Source organism: Tubulanus polymorphus, chromosome 1 (genome assembly GCF_964204645.1).
Source record: "Tubulanus polymorphus chromosome 1, tnTubPoly1.2, whole genome shotgun sequence".
Classification (NCBI taxonomy): Eukaryota; Metazoa; Nemertea; class Palaeonemertea; order Tubulaniformes; family Tubulanidae; genus Tubulanus; species Tubulanus polymorphus.
This window is the reverse complement of record NC_134025.1, coordinates 5,864,515-5,881,128: the sequence shown is the minus strand read 5'-3', so window position 1 is coordinate 5,881,128 and position 16,614 is coordinate 5,864,515. Positions and strand designations below refer to the sequence as shown.

Below are 16,614 nucleotides of genomic sequence, written 5' to 3'. Positions count from 1 at the left end.
ATAAGGTATTTCAGCGCCGCCACTAGATACCAATTTTACAAAAACTTTTACTTGAAACGCATTAGACATTGACGTCTCGCTAAGAATGGGTGGACAGGTATCCCGCACTGATTTCGAGTGGTCTTACACAGAAGAACCACATGCATCAAGGCGCAGGGAAATTTTAGGTGAGTTTTGTTTGTGAATTATCTAGAAAAATGAGACTATGAAAAAAACACGATCAGTGTCACACCGAGAAGGCGCCGCGGATTCTCCGATAGCAAATTTTGTCAGAAACTTATCTGCGTAACTAAAATACCTGACTCTATAACTTTAGTAAGATCAAAAAATGGTCAAACGTCATGGAATTACGGATAACTGATCCGCCAATCGTTTAAGCGCGGGCCGAAGAAGCCGGGTGCTGGTCCGTCGATGACCACCAAAAATGTGTTTAATTTGTTTTTCAGCTAAATATCCGAAGATAAAGAAACTTATGGGACCTGATCCAATGTTGAAATGGACTGTGTTTATGATGCTGACTGTCCAGATTATTACTGCATATTTGGTTCGAAATTTCCCATGGAGCGCGATCATCATTCTGGCTTACTGTTTTGGTGGCGTAATAAACCATTCGATGACTCTTGCTATTCACGAAATTGCTCACAATTTAGCATTTGGAAACGCGCATCCGATGAAAAACCGGATCTTAGGAATCGTTGCTAATTTGCCAATTGGTTTACCGGTATCTGTATCGTTCAGAAAATACCATTTAGAACATCACCGATATCAAGGCGACGATCAGTACGATATGGATATACCGTCACGCTTAGAAGGAGAACTATTCCGCAATACTTTCACTAAGATTGTGTGGATGATTTTGCAACCGTTTTTCTACACTCTCCGACCATTGTTTCTCCGTCCGAAGGCAATCACTGCATTTGAAGTCGTAAATACTCTAATTCAATTATTGTTCGATTCGTTGGTTATGTATACCTGCGGGTATAAATCTTTAGTTTATTTGGTAATCGGTACGTTCCTTGCCACTGGTTTACACCCTGTTGCCGGACATTTCATATCGGAGCATTTTATGTTCGTCAAAGGCTACGAAACCTACTCGTACTATGGACCGTTGAATTTCATCACTTTCAACGTCGGTTATCACAATGAACATCACGATTTTCCAAGTATCCCCGGTTCAAGATTACCCGAGGTACAGCGATATTTATCCACAAATTGAATATTCTCGATCATGAACAATTTATATCAATTCTACTTTTTACAACTTGTCGGGGTTTCTAATAAACGCTTTATAAACCCACGAGTAAGCATATAGATAAACCCGAGTTAAATTTCAATAGCGAAGTACACATGGAAATCACGGGTTTCTTTTAAGGTCACATAAACAACCAGGTTTTACCGGTCTAATGTGGGTTCAAGCTAAAAGTAGAAAACCAAAGCGGGTGCGAAAGATATAAAAAATAATTGCCGGTACTACATAGATTTAATAACTCAAATCACGCACGATATTATTGATTGATTCGTTACTTTTACAGCTGAAGAAAATAGCTGCAGAATATTACGATAACCTACCGCGTCATGATTCCTGGTGTAAAGTGATCTACGATTTTATCACCGATCCAGATATTGGACCATATACACGTATTAAACGAAAAAACCTACCGCAAAAATAAGAAATAGTTTTGCCGGGTTGTCGCAGATTCTAAACCTTGGAGGCTGCAGAATGATTCTTAGATTAGATAGAAATTATATTTTCAGTCGAGGAGTGCGAAAAAGATGCGCTTCTTAAAATGCAACATTCTGTAACAGTAGTTTTCATTCGCCGAATAAATTCGATCGCTTGCGATTGAAATTAAGAGACCAAGATTTCGTTCGATAAATTCAATTGTTACACCTTTAAAATCTAGAGCTGTTCAGTTATCGGCGAACCACCTGATAATTATAAATAATAAAATGTTCCTTTGTGAAAGAAAATCGAATTGTAGGAAACAATTCTCATTTAATTTTCCTGTATTGTAACTAAGATACGAAGAGAGGGGACCCAAGCGTTTTAATATCGTTTGCAAAACGTGGGATTACTTTGATATTTTGCTGGGCAAATTTCTGATTTAATAATGTATAAATAGATTGAATATACGTAAATTGTTCAGAATGATTTAGAAATTTTACGAAATGTGTGTTTATCATTGTTAATAGGTTTTCACTCACAGTTCTGACGACGAACTTCTCAGGGCTTATTTCGGGAAACTAAACCCATTGTTTTAATGATGGCACTGGCGCTACTCTCTTTTATAGTTTACCAATGGATACGATTTTGCTGAATGTGGATTATAACCTATTCGCAGCAGGCGTGGATCCAGATGGTAGCGCTCGACGTAGGCACGTGCTACCGTTTTTCATTCAGTCGTCCATAGGACCAATTAAAAAAACAAGAAAGCCAGGCACTCTTAAGTCTTATCTCAATCCCAAAATAAAGAAACTAGGGAGGCAGAACATTTTCAACAAAAAGGCACACCATTCTTCAGAATCTTTATTGCCTGTGGAAACTATAATTTAGCATCAGGACGTGGCATTGCACCAAAAGCGAGCAGTACATTTTCCAAAATTTCCGGTTATGGTCAAGTGGTCGTCACGCGCCGGGTCGAGTCCAACACGCACTAGAGAAACCATAGAACTATAACCGTTATAGTTCTATGGAGAAACTCACTGTGCCTGTGGCAAGTGTGTGTACATCCGGATGTAGCGTTGATTTTCTGCATCCTCGCTTGCCAGGGGTCCGGTATCACTCCCGAACTCGCTTCCACCAGCACAGCTTTAGCGTAGTGGGTTCGAATCCCTTGACGGGTGAAGATGATTTTCTGTGGCAAGTGAGGAGCACAAGAGGGCGCTGTAAACCCGGAAATAAAATAAACCGGGCCTGAAAATATCTTTTTTGGTTGCTAATTTATTGAATACACAGCGCGAAGTTATCGCAAGATGTGGTTTATACTGAAGAAGGGAATGTCACTGTTAATAACCATGAACTTAAGTTGTTTATTGCTAGTTATCCTAAGCTGTAGTAGTATAGGCCTAGTTTTTGGTCATTTTGAACACAACAGCGCCAATCCGATGCTTCTGTTAGTTTCAATGGACGGATTCCGGTGGGACTATATAGACAAAATGAAATTTGCAGGTAGACCAACTCCGAATTTTGACAAGATGATAGAATCTGGGGTGCATCCGAAATATGTTGTCGATGTATTTACGTCAAGCACTGGCCCGAATCATTACAGCTTGGCTACAGGACTTTACGAAGAAAATCATGGCATCGTAGATAACACTTTTTATGATCCCGTGTTTAAAGAGGTTTGGCAATTAGTAAATGACACGACAGTGCGTGATCCGAAATGGTATAACGGTAAACCTATTTGGTATGTCAATCAAGCTCATGGAAACGCTTACCGAAGTGGTGTTGTTCATTATCCGTTATCATTAGCACCTGTGGATAACGTGACGCCATTTCGTAATGCCGGACCTTACAACCACGGGAAAATGCCATTTAAAACTAGAATCGATAAGATGATTGCCTGGTTTACTGATGACGATTATCCGATTAATTTTGGAGCGTTATATTTTCAAGAACCGGATCATTCCGGTCATATGTACGGACCGAGTTCGGATAAAATGTTGCCCGTCATTGAACAAATGGATAAAACTCTAGGATATTTATTAGATGAAGTGGACAAACATGAGTTAGCCGAGAACCTGAATATTATACTCACGAGTGATCATGGAATGGCTGATATATCTGCAAAAAAGATTATTGAATTAGATAAGCATGTTCATCCGTCCTTGTATACGCACTACAGTTATGGCGTTATGTGGAATATCATTCCTAAACCAGGTGAATAAAATTCATTTCAAATATAGATAATTATCATACAATTTATTGACTCTTCCACCACCAACATATGAACTAACTTATTGAACTTTATCAACTATATAGAAGTATTTCTTGATGCTAATGTTATTGCTTCATCACATCTCGTCTTCACCGCCAAAAAATTAACACCTGAATCTATAAAATGCATGTATTTTCAGGGAAAGAAGCTGAAATATTTGACAAACTGAAAAATATTGAACATATCAAAGTATATCGTAGAAAAGATATACCAGCTTCCTATCATTATAGAAATAATAGAAGAATCATGCCGATTCTGATATTAGCAGATGAAGGCTGGCAAATAGTCAATAATGCCTCAAATCTAAGTCGTAAGTGTTTATTTTGTAAAATAACATGTTTCTAATATTTTTCATCAATACCAGGGCTTTGGAATTTGTGCACATAAATGTCTGTTCAAGACCTTCAAGCATACTGCAAGCTGGTGCATTTATTGATTTTAATAGAATATCTTCTATGAATATGTTGAGTACATTGAAGCTAATTAATTGGCCTCATTAAACATACATGATACTGATCTACTTTTCAAGATAATGAAATAAAAGATATTTATTCATAACTCCCATATTAATTCCAGTCTTTTAATGTTTTAAAGGCTTTAAGGTAAAATGTGTTTACCAAAACGAAATGCAGTTTATTTTGAAAATGTTTCTTAATGGTTTTTGAAAATTTCAGATCAAAATGGGACTCATGGATACAACAACAGCCTATCCAGCATGCATCCATTTTTCATCGCTAAAGGGCCAGCATTTAAACGGAACTACAAGCGTGGCCCAATCAATATGCTTGATATTTTTGCGTTGATGTGTCATATACTGAAGGTCGACATGCCTCATAATGATGGTAAATTTGAGAGAATTAGTGACCTGCTCGACGAAGACTTAAATGGAACATTTACATTCGTAACATGTAAGTGTAATCTACTTCACATATCACGCAAATAGTAAGGCCTGTTCTGTATATCAAGAATAATTTAGATTTAATGTTGGACGCCTTGTGTCATTTTAGCCTGCCTGGAGCTCAGCCCAAACTGGCTATTGCATCCACTTCTTGTCCATCCGTCTGTCCGTTTGTAGACAGAATCTAGTTAATGGGGAAGTTTTGAAGATGCTACAATGGATTGTCTTGATATTTGGTTCATCTACCCTGGAATCATCTCCAGCCCAAAAATGGTCGGTTCTGTCTCAAGATCTGGTGGCCATTGTTTTTTGCCAAAATCACTTCTTGATCTTTCATATATTTGTATCGCCCATCATGTTCATTTTAACAAAAATTGGATGGATTTGAGGCAACACCAGATTGTCGAGTATATCACCAAGTGGGCATAGTGTCCTTGGACCCTTCATACATTTTTTTGTGTACTGATAATTTTGTATCCAACTTCAATTTTGCAGACAGTACTGATTAAGTTTCTACTGTATGTACATTGTAATTAAATGTTGTGTTAGATCGCAGAAAAGATTAGATAATTCAAATCGGTGTTGGTCCTATAAGGAAAATTTCACTTCTGAATGTTTTTCAAAATCTATCATCAAAGAATCAATAGATTTACTTATCTTTTGTCTGCATTTGCATAGATGACTTTGAGATTTTTGGATTTTCAGTGCTTGGAACAGTTAGGGTGCAACCTCATTATAACAAAAACGGTGACCGGAAAATGTGTTCAACATAGAGAATAGTTAGTTGAAAATATCTATTAGGTTCTAATTACAATTTGAGTTAAAACCACTTAGTGAAACCAGCCCCTGATCAATTATTATAAGAGGTAATGCTTAATAAGGTAATTAACTGTTCACTGTTGTTAGCGTATGAAGCAAGTGAACAATACGTGTGACGTCCATACGTTACCTCTATACAGTTTATTCAAATTTGTTATAATGAGGTTACACTATATTTTAGAAGTTTTCTCATCTCTTCGATGGAGTATCGTACCGGTATTTTTTACAGCGGTATTTTTCTATGATTTATGGTTCTATCTATTTGTAGTTATAAGCGTTGTTATTTTCGCCGCTTTGGTAACGGGAATATATACAATCGGTGCTATTCGACAAACTCGTTATCACAAGTTCAAACGACCGCAGATCATCAAACTGAATGGCTCATCACGCGGGGATCATTCGGCGATACCAATGCTCGGAGTGGATTCCGACGAGGATGACGAACTGTGAGAAGCTAATTAATATCCACTTGAGTAATTAGTAAATTGTAATTACGGTGAAAGCAGGCCCATAGTGTGGGGCGGGGGTTCTGAAAATTTAAACCCCTTCGCAAAATAATTTCCACTCATGAGTTTCACTCATTTCTTGAGCTGAAACGTATTAATTACACTTACATCTATTTAAGCATGATAGGTGTTATTAGATTTGTTCAGTTCGTTATATCTGCAGGAATCACTCGGAGGCCATATTTGTGCGAGCATGCATAACATTTTCAAAATTTGTTTGGCGGGAGGGCCCCAGTCACAAATTAAAAACGAACCTACGCGCATATTCCTCATGCTATGGACCTGATAAATGCCAATGAAACGTCAATAAGCTTGTATAAGACTTATGGATTGTCACTAGTGATTAAGCTCATACTGTTGACAGAAATTAATTATGTTAGATCAAGCAAAAAGCTCATTATACTGTTAATTAATTATATGCATGGGCAGTTATGAGAAATCTTGCAAATGATATATTTGTGATATCATGTAGATTTTTAATTATCTATATTGGAATTTAGGTAAGGATATTCGTTGGAACTATAAGGTTTTTTGTTTTCAATATCTATGCATTCTCGTTTCAATTGTACAGCAAAACATTCCATTCATCTTGAGGATTGCACATCTGCAATTGTGTACATAGCTTATTTTAGCTTTGGATTGATGTAATGAAAATTTTATTTCATTGGTTTAAATGAATTTTTGAAAATCGAGGCCCTTTGCCAGGTAGTCTTAGGGAATGGTCAAATAGCTAGTACAATGTTGGGGGTGGGGGTTAAAAGAGTTTTGTATGAAATCTGTATGGTAGTTCGGAAATAGTTTGGAATAATACAGTAGACGTTGCTCAAATCAGACTTCTCGGGTCCCAAATTTGGCTGACTTGAGTGATATCCAAATTAGCTATATACTGAATTACATATTCTCTATTGAGGGGTTTAATGGAAAAGTACAAACAATAAGGGGATAAAGCAATAAGTTGGCAAATTCGCCATAAATACTATTTGAACACTCCCTCGGCCTTTCTTAACTGCTGACTGCATTTTCTTTTGACATATATGGACTGCCAATTATTTAAATACATACTTATGCCTAAAAAGTACAGATATTCATTTTAATTTATTGATTCTTGATTCATATGATTTTATTGGAGTGTTATTTATATGTATTAGATTATCCGTATATTGTATTTAAGATATTTCAAGTCTCAAGTGGATACAGTTGATCTAGTGTACTGTTCACTTTATTATCAAAAAGTGTACTAAAGAATTAAAGTTAAACAAGGTTAGCTAAAATATAAACATTCCATTCCATGTCTTTCTTATATGTGTCCTACTGTTTATTTGATTGTAGTTCGAATACATTAAATGTATATATGTAGGGATGATAATGTTATTTTTACCTAGCAGCATGGAAATAAAAGGTTTTGCATTGATATCTTAATTGTTGGACGTAGATTTGTTGGTTTAATATCTGCAGTGTCATCATCTGGGGTCGGTTCCATAGTCAGGACTTGAGTCCTCAAGTCTTAATTCTTAAGATTTTAAGTTATTAGATTGGCTTAAGAACTAAAACATGGTCTTAGCCTGGTCTTATGTCTAAGCCATAATTATTGAACTGGCCCCAAAATGTATAGCCCTCTATAAGAATCATCCATCAAGAACATACACATTTCTGGAACCAAAATTCTGAGTCGTCTTTTATTATACATGTAGATGGAAATTACTCACAAGATATAAGAAATCTCAAAAACTTTATAATACACATTACTAAATATATGATTTATTCTAATAAATACATTACATACAAAAAGCCCTACAATATACTAGAAATCACGATTATTAAGAGTCGTCCTTTTTTGTAGCATCAACATCTGTATCTGAAATTACGTGAATTTTACGTTCTTTCGCTATCTTTTCAAATTCTCCCAGATCTTTGATTGACATTTGCCCGGAGCCACGTTTCGCTGGTTTAGCCTGAAGAAAAAACATGCGTAAGACATAAGTTCGTCTATTTAAAAAATTAATAATTATACACGTAACTGACACATACCTGAGATGGATGAGGCTTCCATCCAATAAAATGAATTACTTCAAATGTTGCTGGTATACTTTCTTTTCCTTCGTTTCCAAATTTTTCTGAAACATTTTAATGGAAAATGGCTAAGTGTGTAAGATATACCGGGTAATGGATAAATGGCTATGGCTTGTAAGGTATTCACGATTTACCTTGATAAATTTCAGCAGCTCTTTTAACTGTTTTCCTATGCAGATGAGTTTTCCTGTTCAGTGTACAATTGTTTTCACCCATACCTACGAAATGAACAGAAATATTATTTTTTTCGACATATTCAAGCTTTTGAATGGTTTCATGATATCATATTTTCATACCTTTTAAATCTTGCAACAATTCAATCATTGAAGGGTATGATACCACAAGTGCATCCAAATCCTGCAATACATGTAGTCAATTATATTGAAACAAGTAATTTCAGGAAGAGTTTAAAGGTGATCTCAAATATCTTCTCAGAACCAATACTTCTCTGACCAAAGTTATCAATGTAAAACCTGCTTGATTGAGAAGTCGACCAATGTCTGTACATTCAGCAAATGGCGAAACATGAATACCAAATCCCTGCATATGGGAGATATGATACAGTGTGAATGTTTTACTTAAGTTTTACCTGTAATATGTGGCCGCGTTATTGAACATACCCCTTCTAGTTCTAATTCTGCCTGCTGCAAAGCAACTCTTAATTCAAAAAGTGTTTCATGTCCAAACATACTGCCTATTAACACCCCATCTTCCTTCAAACAATTATTTATCTAAAAACACAAAGAAAACGATATACAGTAAATTTTGACTACCGGGTTACTCAGACAAATTACATATGCAAGATTCATCATTAGCCAGAAACATTGTAGATATTTAGATTGACAATTTAAGCCAACAATGATTTCAATTTACTTGTTTCAAAGATCCTGGGAGATCATTCACCCAATGCAAACTGCAAAAAACGCATACATGAGCGTATTAAGAAATATAAAAAACATAAAATATTTGGGATCTTATTCTGATTGTTACGACATACCTTAGATTACTAACTACAATATCAATTGAATTTGGTTCAAATGGTATAGATTCTTCATCCACTATTCGTTTCTCTGTTTTGACTTCTTTCGAAATTGCAGCTTGATTCTGTAAATGATTCAATAGCATTAACAGTGTGATAGGCTGTTTCATTGATTCAGCATAAAACCTACTACATGTCTACAGTATACTCACAAGTACTTGTTCAGCCCAATCACACTGTATAATTCTATCGGTAACTATGTCAGCAGTGATATGTTTCGCGATGTGACCTCGTCCACATCCTAACTCAACCATCAAATTGAACTGTCTTTTAATATCACAAATACGATCGTACAACCTGAAGCCAAACTAAAAAGAAGGACCTCTTAATTTGAACCATCAATATCATGAATAGGAGACTGGAATCAACAAATACCCATGAAAGCCTAAGCCTACCTCCTCTTTTATGTAATCATAGTCCTCATAATTCTTCAAGAATGCAGTTCGATTTCTTTGATTCCGTTTAGCTTTTCGATCAAATACCATCGCCATCGGTGATGAACCATTAGGTGCCGCAGCAGAGCTGTGTTGGCATAATGTCATCAAGTATCCATTTCTCTGATTGTATTGTATATTTGGATGCAAGCATGCAGAACGTCGAGGCTTAAAAATATTTATCAGCTTTCGACTTATTCCTCTATACAATTGCAAATTGGTGATATTCATTTCTATAGAGTTAGTTTAACAGTTAAACAGGAGTATCTACACAAAAATTAAACTACCACTGGGCGCTGACATCTTGAATTATGCAATACGCAACCGTTCGATGGCGCTATAGTACGGTCTTCGATGAGGACAGGATTCCATGCAGGTTCCCATATCTTATAAATCATTCAAGTCAGTAACTTAAAGTTATAATAGATATGTCTTCATAAGTAAAGCGAATTTTTCTAGGGTACTTAGGTGGTTGAATTTTGAAAGATTAAGCACCGGGTCATTATGCAGAAATCTACTTAACAACACAATCGAACGTAGGCTGTCATGGCGGAGCAAGGTCAAAACCCGGCTGAAAATCTGATTAAAATTGGCATTATAACAGGTTAAACATTCATTAGAGACATGTCAACCTTTAATATGTGATTATTGCAGTAATTTCTGACTTTTTCTAAATTCATCGTGGGTATATACTTGTTCACATCACAGAAAAACTAGATTTTGTCAGCTGAGAATCCGTGGAGTCTACCAATGCGCCATCTATCCACCTATGTTTGAATCATTTGCATTTACAATCTGAAACTGAATCTGAATATGATACTGCCATTTTGATACCAGTTATATACCAGTTTTCGAAAATGTCATTCCTTTCATATTTTGTAGTTAGTGATAGCTGCTCTAATGGAACCGCTGAAGACAAAAGTGGTCCTGCTCTCAAAAGTGCTTTAGATGCTGGGAAGATGTAATAATCACAGCCTCATTCCAGTTTCTCAGAAAAGTCTTGCCTTAACACAACATAGATTAACTGGAAAGAAGTTGAATCGATTCTGTGTTCACATTATTTTGAAACTGGTCCATCAATTATAATGTAGCGCAACTGATATTTTCTTTAAGCTTACTGATGCTCATTTCAGTTTACCTGGAGCTCAAGTTGTTCTGCAAGACATTGTTCCTGATGACAAAGATAAAATTCAGGTATATCAATAACAAGTTTTTAAGACCAATACTGGCAGTTTAAAATCAGTTTTCTAAATGTTTTATACTATATATTGATTTAAGGAAAAACTGAAGCTATGGAGTGATGACAAAATGCTTGATATCGTTTTCACTACTGGAGGAACTGGAGTTTCTCCGAGAGATATCACTCCAGAAGCCACTAAAGCTGTTATTGATAAAGAAATACCTGGAATGAGTTTCGCTATGCTAGAACGTTCACTGGAGGTTACTCCTATGGCGATGTTGTCGAGGCAAGTGACAATAATATTTTTTGCATCTATGCTTTATTTGTACCTCAGAACCTACAACCCTGTGATACTCTGATATTTTATATATTTCAGACCAGTTTGTGGAAGTCGTGGAAAAAGTCTTATTGTGAATCTTCCTGGGAGCAGAAAGGGAGCAGTGGTAGGCTTATAATGTTTATCAGACTCTAGGAACCAGTTTCACAATTGTGGGTTATACATTGTGTTCTTTTAGATTACCTATTGCAATTGTTAAAGTTGATGAGGAACTTGATCCAGAGTGAAGTCTTCATCTACATACAACTGTAGAACTGGTTGTGTAGAACTAGGATATATGATCTGTTTTGTATCTATTACTACAGGAATGTTTAGGTTTTGTTTCTTCTGCTCTACCGCATGCTGTTGCCTTATTACATGATCGAAAAATGCAAGTGAAAGTAACACACACAGAAATGCAGCCAAAAGAAAGACATGAACGGCATATTGAAAAAAACGTGGTAAAAAGTCATTTAACCATTTGTATACAGTAGCAGTATATCATTGGACTTCTACAATCCTGAAAAAATAGTCACAATGTTTTTTACTTTGTTTTCATAGAGTGTTTTTGCTCCAGCACCTCATGTTTGTGGTCATCATCATGATGTCACTGATGATGAACAGCTAAGTACTTCTGCCCCAAAGAGTAAGTTCATTGAATATCCTACATGTATTATGCAGTTTCTGTATTATGCATAGCACTTTCTTTATGTATTATGTTTTAGATATTGTTGACGTATCTAAAGTTGCTAATCGTCCACGGGAATCACCATATCCACTCATCTCGGTTGAGGAAGCCACAAGAATCGTTTTAGATGAAAGTCCCATTTTATCTGTTGAAAGAGTGTTCTTTAGAGGTTATATAATGTCCTTCAGTTCTAATCTACTGTTGCCAGTTTCATCAGCTGGGAATTGTATGATTCTTGTGAAATTTATTTTGTATATATTTTTGTTCTAGATTCATTGCATAGAGTTCTGGCAGAAGATGTTTTAGCGAAACACCCTGTACCTCCATTTAATGCATCAATAAAAGATGGCTATGCTGTTATTGGTGAGTGCAGTTATGGGGAACTGGTATGAAGAAATTCAACCCATATTGTGAAGTGTCAATTTTAGATTTTTTCCTCTATATTTGTAGCTGCTGATGGAGCTGGATCAAGAGATGTGCTCAGTGATTCTGTTGCTGGAAGTTTGGTGTGTTGAGTCCTCCGTACTATTTGTATGAATTCCAAAACAATAAGTCATAATTATGTCATTCATATTATATGATATTTACTTCCAGCCAAAAAGCCAAGTATTTTCTGGTCACTGTGTAAGAATTAGTACTGGTGCCCCTGTACCAGAAGGTGCGGATGCAGTGATTCAAGTTGAAGACACTCAACTGTTGAAAGATGCTGACCAAGGTCAAACTGAACTTGAAATCAACATTTTAAAACTTCCTAAAGTTGGTCAGGACATAAGGTAATGGATATCTAATGCATGTATGATATATAATGGATATCTTTTTTTAATTTACTGTATTACTAAATTAATTAAACAGTGATCTAGTCAGTGATTTGAAAGATGAATTTTTAGACCAGTTGGCTGCGACATAGAGCAAGGTCAGATTGTGCTGATGAAAGGACAGAGAGTTGGGTCCTCAGAGATAGGTTTGCTTGCAATGGTTGGTATTACATATGTTGATGTTTATCGGTTACCAGTGGTTGGAGTCATGTCCACAGGAAATGAGGTATGTTATCTTGATAATGCTCCTAATGACATCAAAACTCCTACACCTGACATCCATGATGCTCCTAACATTTGTTGTAAACTCTTAGTTATTGACTGAATCTGCTATATGATCACAAAAGCAGACTTGGCCCCATTTTGCATATAACTATTTACATCCAGAAAAAACTTTTTATTAAAATCATGGTAATGAATTTGCAGTTGGTTGAACCCGGCAAGAAATTGAAAAGTGGGAAGATTTATGACAGTAATCGTAGTATGTTACTAGCTGCATTAATTGAACATGGATATCCTGCACTAGATCTCGGCATTGCTAGAGATAGGTACACGATGTATAGCTGAATTCTTGTATATTTCATGAATTACCACTTATTTTTGACTGATGCTTTGATATTCATTATTTCTACAGTACAGAATCACTGACAAATATGATTCACGTAGCTTCGCAGAAAGTTGATGTGATATTAACATCTGGAGGAGTTTCAATGGGTGAAAAGGTTAGTTCTGAATACATTTACTGCTAAACAGACTGTTTAATTTAAGGATACCATGGTCATAATCTTAAACATATCTTTTCAGGATTTGATCAAGCAGGTATTACAAGTAAACTTTGGAATTCATTTACACTTTGGACGAGTGTTTATGAAACCTGGGTAAATTAGTTAACATGTATTGAGGATTATGTATCTTCAGAAGGTAATCTTCAACTCAACACAGAAAAGATTTATTCTCTTTACAGAAAACCTACAACATTTGGTACTGGTCAGGTTGATCGCGGAAAGTTGCTATTTTTTGGTTTGCCCGGAAACCCTGTGTCAGCTGCTGTCACCTTCAACCTTTATGTATTACCAGCACTTAGAAAGATGTGTGGACATCATAAGCCCCATAATGTGACTGTCAAATCGAAGGTAACTGACGAAATAGTAGGGTATTTGTTTTCCATTGTTATTTTTGAGCTATTACTAGGCACTTAAAACACACTCGTGACACCAATTCATTTTGCCTTTCATAAGCTTTTTAATTTTGTCTCTCTGTGATAAACAGGTTGCCTCATTGTGTGTACGATGAATTAAGTGCTATTAGTGTGCCTTCAATACTGAAGTACCCTTGTACCTATAATCTGATCAGGGTGGTTTCATGAAGGTGTTGAACTCAAAGTTTTGGTTTAGTTGCTTTATTCTAAATTCAGACTAACTGGTTGCCATCGTGGGTATTTGATTAATAAATTGCACAAGCTCATTTGCTGCTGCCCACACTGTTTGTTTTGTAGCTTTGCTGGTATCTAATTTTAGAAGTGGAAAATGAATTTTTCGTATAAATATCCACTGTTTATTTGCTTTAATCTTGTTTGATATATGACATTCTGATGAGTAGGTGGTGATGAGACATTCAAATATGGGGATGGGTGTTTAAAACTATTCCATTTAATCCATTGTACACAATGCTTAAAATAATTACTGGCTAAAGAATCGACAACATTTTGACAACTTCATGAATGAGATCCTTTGGATTATGCCAGTATAAAGGTTTTCATTTTATTTTCTAGGTGATGTCAGATCTGCATCTTGATTCACGGCCTGAATATCACCGTTCCATTCTTACATTCAATAAAGATGAAATGGTTCCGACTGCTCAGAGCACTGGCTGTCAGCTATCCAGTCGTTTACTCAGTATGAGTACCGCTAACGCCGCCCTAGTCTTACCCGTCAAAACCGAGCAACGTTCCGAGATAAAAGCTGGTGAAATAGTGGACGCAATTCTTATTGGATCATTACACAATTGACAAACAATAAGTTCTATATACTTCCCTACATTTCATGTGCTTCATTGTGATTGATAGCCAGCTTATAATTTTTTTAGACAAAGGTTTTATAATCAGTTTCGTGATTTCATATCGTTTTGTTCTGTTAGAACTCAATCTATTTATGTAATTATAGTTTAAATTGTATGATTAATTTTCATCAAATGTATGCGGGCAGCAATTGCAGGATGTTTAATGTTTACCTTTTTTGGAATATGGTAAATTATATGCTATTATCATGCTATTCAATCTAAGTTACAAGGTAATTTTAAGAATAAATGCTGGTGAATGTTATTAGATTTGTATCTTGATTACAACGAAATAAAGAAGTATGTTATGATAATTATTGCGTGTGGTATGTGCTTTCTTATTTTTTATATGAATTAGGGGAATTTCGCTACGTAATCTGGTTGAAGAAAATGTGCCCGGTCAAACCAGGAACATGTGATTCTACTGCTGCGCTACGTTGAATCGGAAAAGATCGTCCTATACAGAAGTTTCAACATCATCTACATTCCAAAGAATCAATCCAACACTAGTTTTTCGTCGATAGAATACGACCAGATTCGCTGTCAAATAAACGGTGTTTTAACTGCACTCGCTTCATGAGGGCGATAATTAACCTGATAAGCGTATCAGGATGAGCGACGAGTCAACCAAGCAGTATTGATCCCAGAGCTTCATAACCTGAAGTTGACCCTTAATACTTGTGTCATTCATCATCGCCATATTTTCTAAGATAAGATCCACGATATTTGAACGGTTATTTAACGGCGCAAAATCAAGATCGTATCTTTCGCCAGTATTCCACGATGGCATTTACGTATAGTTATTGAACCCGACCTTCGAGCCAGACGATCACGCTAGACGCCTGGAGTACAATGAACGATTGATCCCGATAGCCGCACATCGATATTCACATCCCGCCGAGCGTGGGTTGGGGATAATACCAGCAATTATATGGGACCAATTAGAATACTAAAAAAAGCTCGCTGACATTATACGTATCCACCATTAAAATGTTCATTAGTCTGCTAGATTTGTTTGAACAATCATATCCATTAATTGAACCAGATCTAAATGATCGAATGGATACGTTTTTGATATTCATCTACGATTGTGATATAGATACCAAACACGGAATCGTGTAATAGACAAACAAACTGATGTTCGTGAGATAAATAGAGTGTTTTGATGGAACGATGTTCCGACTGGAATTTGCTCTCCGTCGCGAATAATATTTGCATAATGTTCCATAAAATGCGTGTACTCTCATGGATATTGCAATTCATATACGGAATACGAAAAAAAATTGCGGACGAAATATTTGATGGATGCTAACTTTTACAGCGGATATTACATACCGGTTACCTGCTTCAAATGCCTCCTGAGCGTTTATAATTTCCCGGGTAAAATCTTTGCGCGCTTATTACAATAAAGTCTATAGCCTCGCTCTGGATAGGACTCTAGGAGGGATTGGAAATCTCAGATTTTCTTCTTGTACGTACATGATGCCTGTAAAATGCCTACATTGGAAGTGATTGTAAGGCAAAACCTTATTATACATAGGTTTAAAGGATTGTTTAGAATATCATTCCCATAATGATTCATATATATTCAGTACATGTTTTCGTTGTTCCTTTTTGGTCGTCTTTCGTATCACTGTATTATCTTTTTATTATCTTTGCTTGTTCGACTGGGACGAGTCTGGTACGACAAATATAGATTATATCTGTGTCCTTTAACCGTTCTCCATGACATTTCGTGGGGTCACCGGGATATGAGGCGATCTTTCTAGTAAACAGGAGGGTTAAATTAACAAACAATTCTTTCATGGACGAAAAGGCTATTACGAGTCCTTCCTCAAAATTTCCAATTGACTTAA

General features: G+C 36.1%; 4 protein-coding genes across 7 annotated transcripts; 3 read left to right on the top strand and 1 right to left on the bottom strand.

Moving 5' to 3' along the window:
- Positions 1-85: 85 nt before the first annotated feature.
- On the top strand, positions 86-2,085 carry LOC141914730 (sphingolipid delta(4)-desaturase DES1-like). The gene is made up of 3 exons (XM_074806010.1): positions 86-167; positions 447-1,189; positions 1,533-2,085. The coding sequence occupies exons 1-3, from the start codon at positions 86-88 to the stop codon at positions 1,668-1,670; spliced, it is 963 nt and encodes a 320-aa protein (XP_074662111.1). The 3' UTR covers positions 1,671-2,085.
- An 814-nt stretch (positions 2,086-2,899) lies between these two features.
- On the top strand, positions 2,900-7,554 carry LOC141915080 (ectonucleotide pyrophosphatase/phosphodiesterase family member 5-like). Of its 3 annotated transcripts, none has more exons than XM_074806486.1 (4): positions 2,900-3,880; positions 4,078-4,248; positions 4,613-4,780; positions 5,924-7,554. In XM_074806486.1, exons 1-4 carry the CDS (start codon positions 2,974-2,976, stop codon positions 6,103-6,105), a joined length of 1,428 nt encoding a protein of 475 aa, XP_074662587.1. In that variant the 5' UTR covers positions 2,900-2,973; the 3' UTR covers positions 6,106-7,554. The 3 variants fall into 3 exon arrangements, with proteins under 3 accessions (XP_074662587.1, XP_074662586.1, XP_074662589.1); XM_074806485.1 differs by having other exon boundaries at positions 4,613-4,846; XM_074806488.1 differs by lacking the exon at positions 5,924-7,554 and adding an exon at positions 4,946-5,429 and having other exon boundaries at positions 4,613-4,846.
- Positions 7,555-7,957: 403 nt separating this feature from the next.
- LOC141912992 (arginine-hydroxylase NDUFAF5, mitochondrial-like) lies at positions 7,958-9,996 on the bottom strand. Its single transcript, XM_074804434.1, has 10 exons — positions 9,666-9,996; positions 9,423-9,578; positions 9,229-9,335; positions 9,105-9,144; positions 8,852-8,962; positions 8,685-8,771; positions 8,528-8,588; positions 8,366-8,449; positions 8,190-8,275; positions 7,958-8,113 (listed from the first exon to the last, which is right to left on the bottom strand). Exons 1-10 carry the CDS (start codon positions 9,933-9,935, stop codon positions 7,979-7,981), a joined length of 1,137 nt encoding a protein of 378 aa, XP_074660535.1. The 5' UTR covers positions 9,936-9,996; the 3' UTR covers positions 7,958-7,978.
- Positions 9,997-10,235: 239 nt separating this feature from the next.
- On the top strand, positions 10,236-15,011 carry LOC141901862 (gephyrin-like). 2 transcript variants are annotated; one of them, XM_074789396.1, is made up of 17 exons: positions 10,236-10,308; positions 10,587-10,665; positions 10,838-10,898; positions 10,983-11,170; positions 11,261-11,327; positions 11,527-11,661; positions 11,762-11,846; positions 11,926-12,057; positions 12,159-12,251; positions 12,339-12,394; positions 12,483-12,661; positions 12,776-12,929; positions 13,130-13,251; positions 13,338-13,425; positions 13,508-13,581; positions 13,668-13,836; positions 14,475-15,011. In XM_074789396.1, the coding sequence occupies exons 1-17, from the start codon at positions 10,251-10,253 to the stop codon at positions 14,709-14,711; spliced, it is 1,977 nt and encodes a 658-aa protein (XP_074645497.1). In that variant the 5' UTR covers positions 10,236-10,250; the 3' UTR covers positions 14,712-15,011. The 2 variants fall into 2 exon arrangements, with proteins under 2 accessions (XP_074645497.1, XP_074645506.1); XM_074789405.1 differs by lacking the exon at positions 10,236-10,308 and adding an exon at positions 10,332-10,385.
- Positions 15,012-16,614: the final 1,603 nt, after the last annotated feature.

Coding starts and splice junctions, on each gene's coding strand:
- LOC141912992 (XM_074804434.1), bottom strand. CDS start 9,935: ATGAATATCACCAATTTGCAATTGTATAGAGGAATAAGTCGAAAGCTG. Junction 9,579..9,665: donor ATGATTACATAAAAGAGGAG/GTAGGCTTAGGC, acceptor CCTTCTTTTTAG/TTTGGCTTCAGGTTGTACGA. Junction 8,450..8,527: donor ATTGTTGCAAGATTTAAAAG/GTATGAAAATAT, acceptor TTCATTTCGTAG/GTATGGGTGAAAACAATTGT.
- LOC141914730 (XM_074806010.1), top strand. CDS start 86: ATGGGTGGACAGGTATCCCGCACTGATTTCGAGTGGTCTTACACAGAA. Junction 168..446: donor AAGGCGCAGGGAAATTTTAG/GTGAGTTTTGTT, acceptor TTTGTTTTTCAG/CTAAATATCCGAAGATAAAG. Junction 1,190..1,532: donor CCGGTTCAAGATTACCCGAG/GTACAGCGATAT, acceptor TTACTTTTACAG/CTGAAGAAAATAGCTGCAGA.
- LOC141915080 (XM_074806485.1), top strand. CDS start 2,974: ATGTGGTTTATACTGAAGAAGGGAATGTCACTGTTAATAACCATGAAC. Junction 4,249..4,612: donor TAATGCCTCAAATCTAAGTC/GTAAGTGTTTAT, acceptor TGAAAATTTCAG/ATCAAAATGGGACTCATGGA. Junction 4,847..5,923: donor AACATTTACATTCGTAACAT/GTAAGTGTAATC, acceptor ATCTATTTGTAG/TTATAAGCGTTGTTATTTTC.
- LOC141901862 (XM_074789396.1), top strand. CDS start 10,251: ATGGCGGAGCAAGGTCAAAACCCGGCTGAAAATCTGATTAAAATTGGC. Junction 12,662..12,775: donor AAAGTTGGTCAGGACATAAG/GTAATGGATATC, acceptor ATGAATTTTTAG/ACCAGTTGGCTGCGACATAG. Junction 13,837..14,474: donor ATGTGACTGTCAAATCGAAG/GTAACTGACGAA, acceptor TTTATTTTCTAG/GTGATGTCAGATCTGCATCT.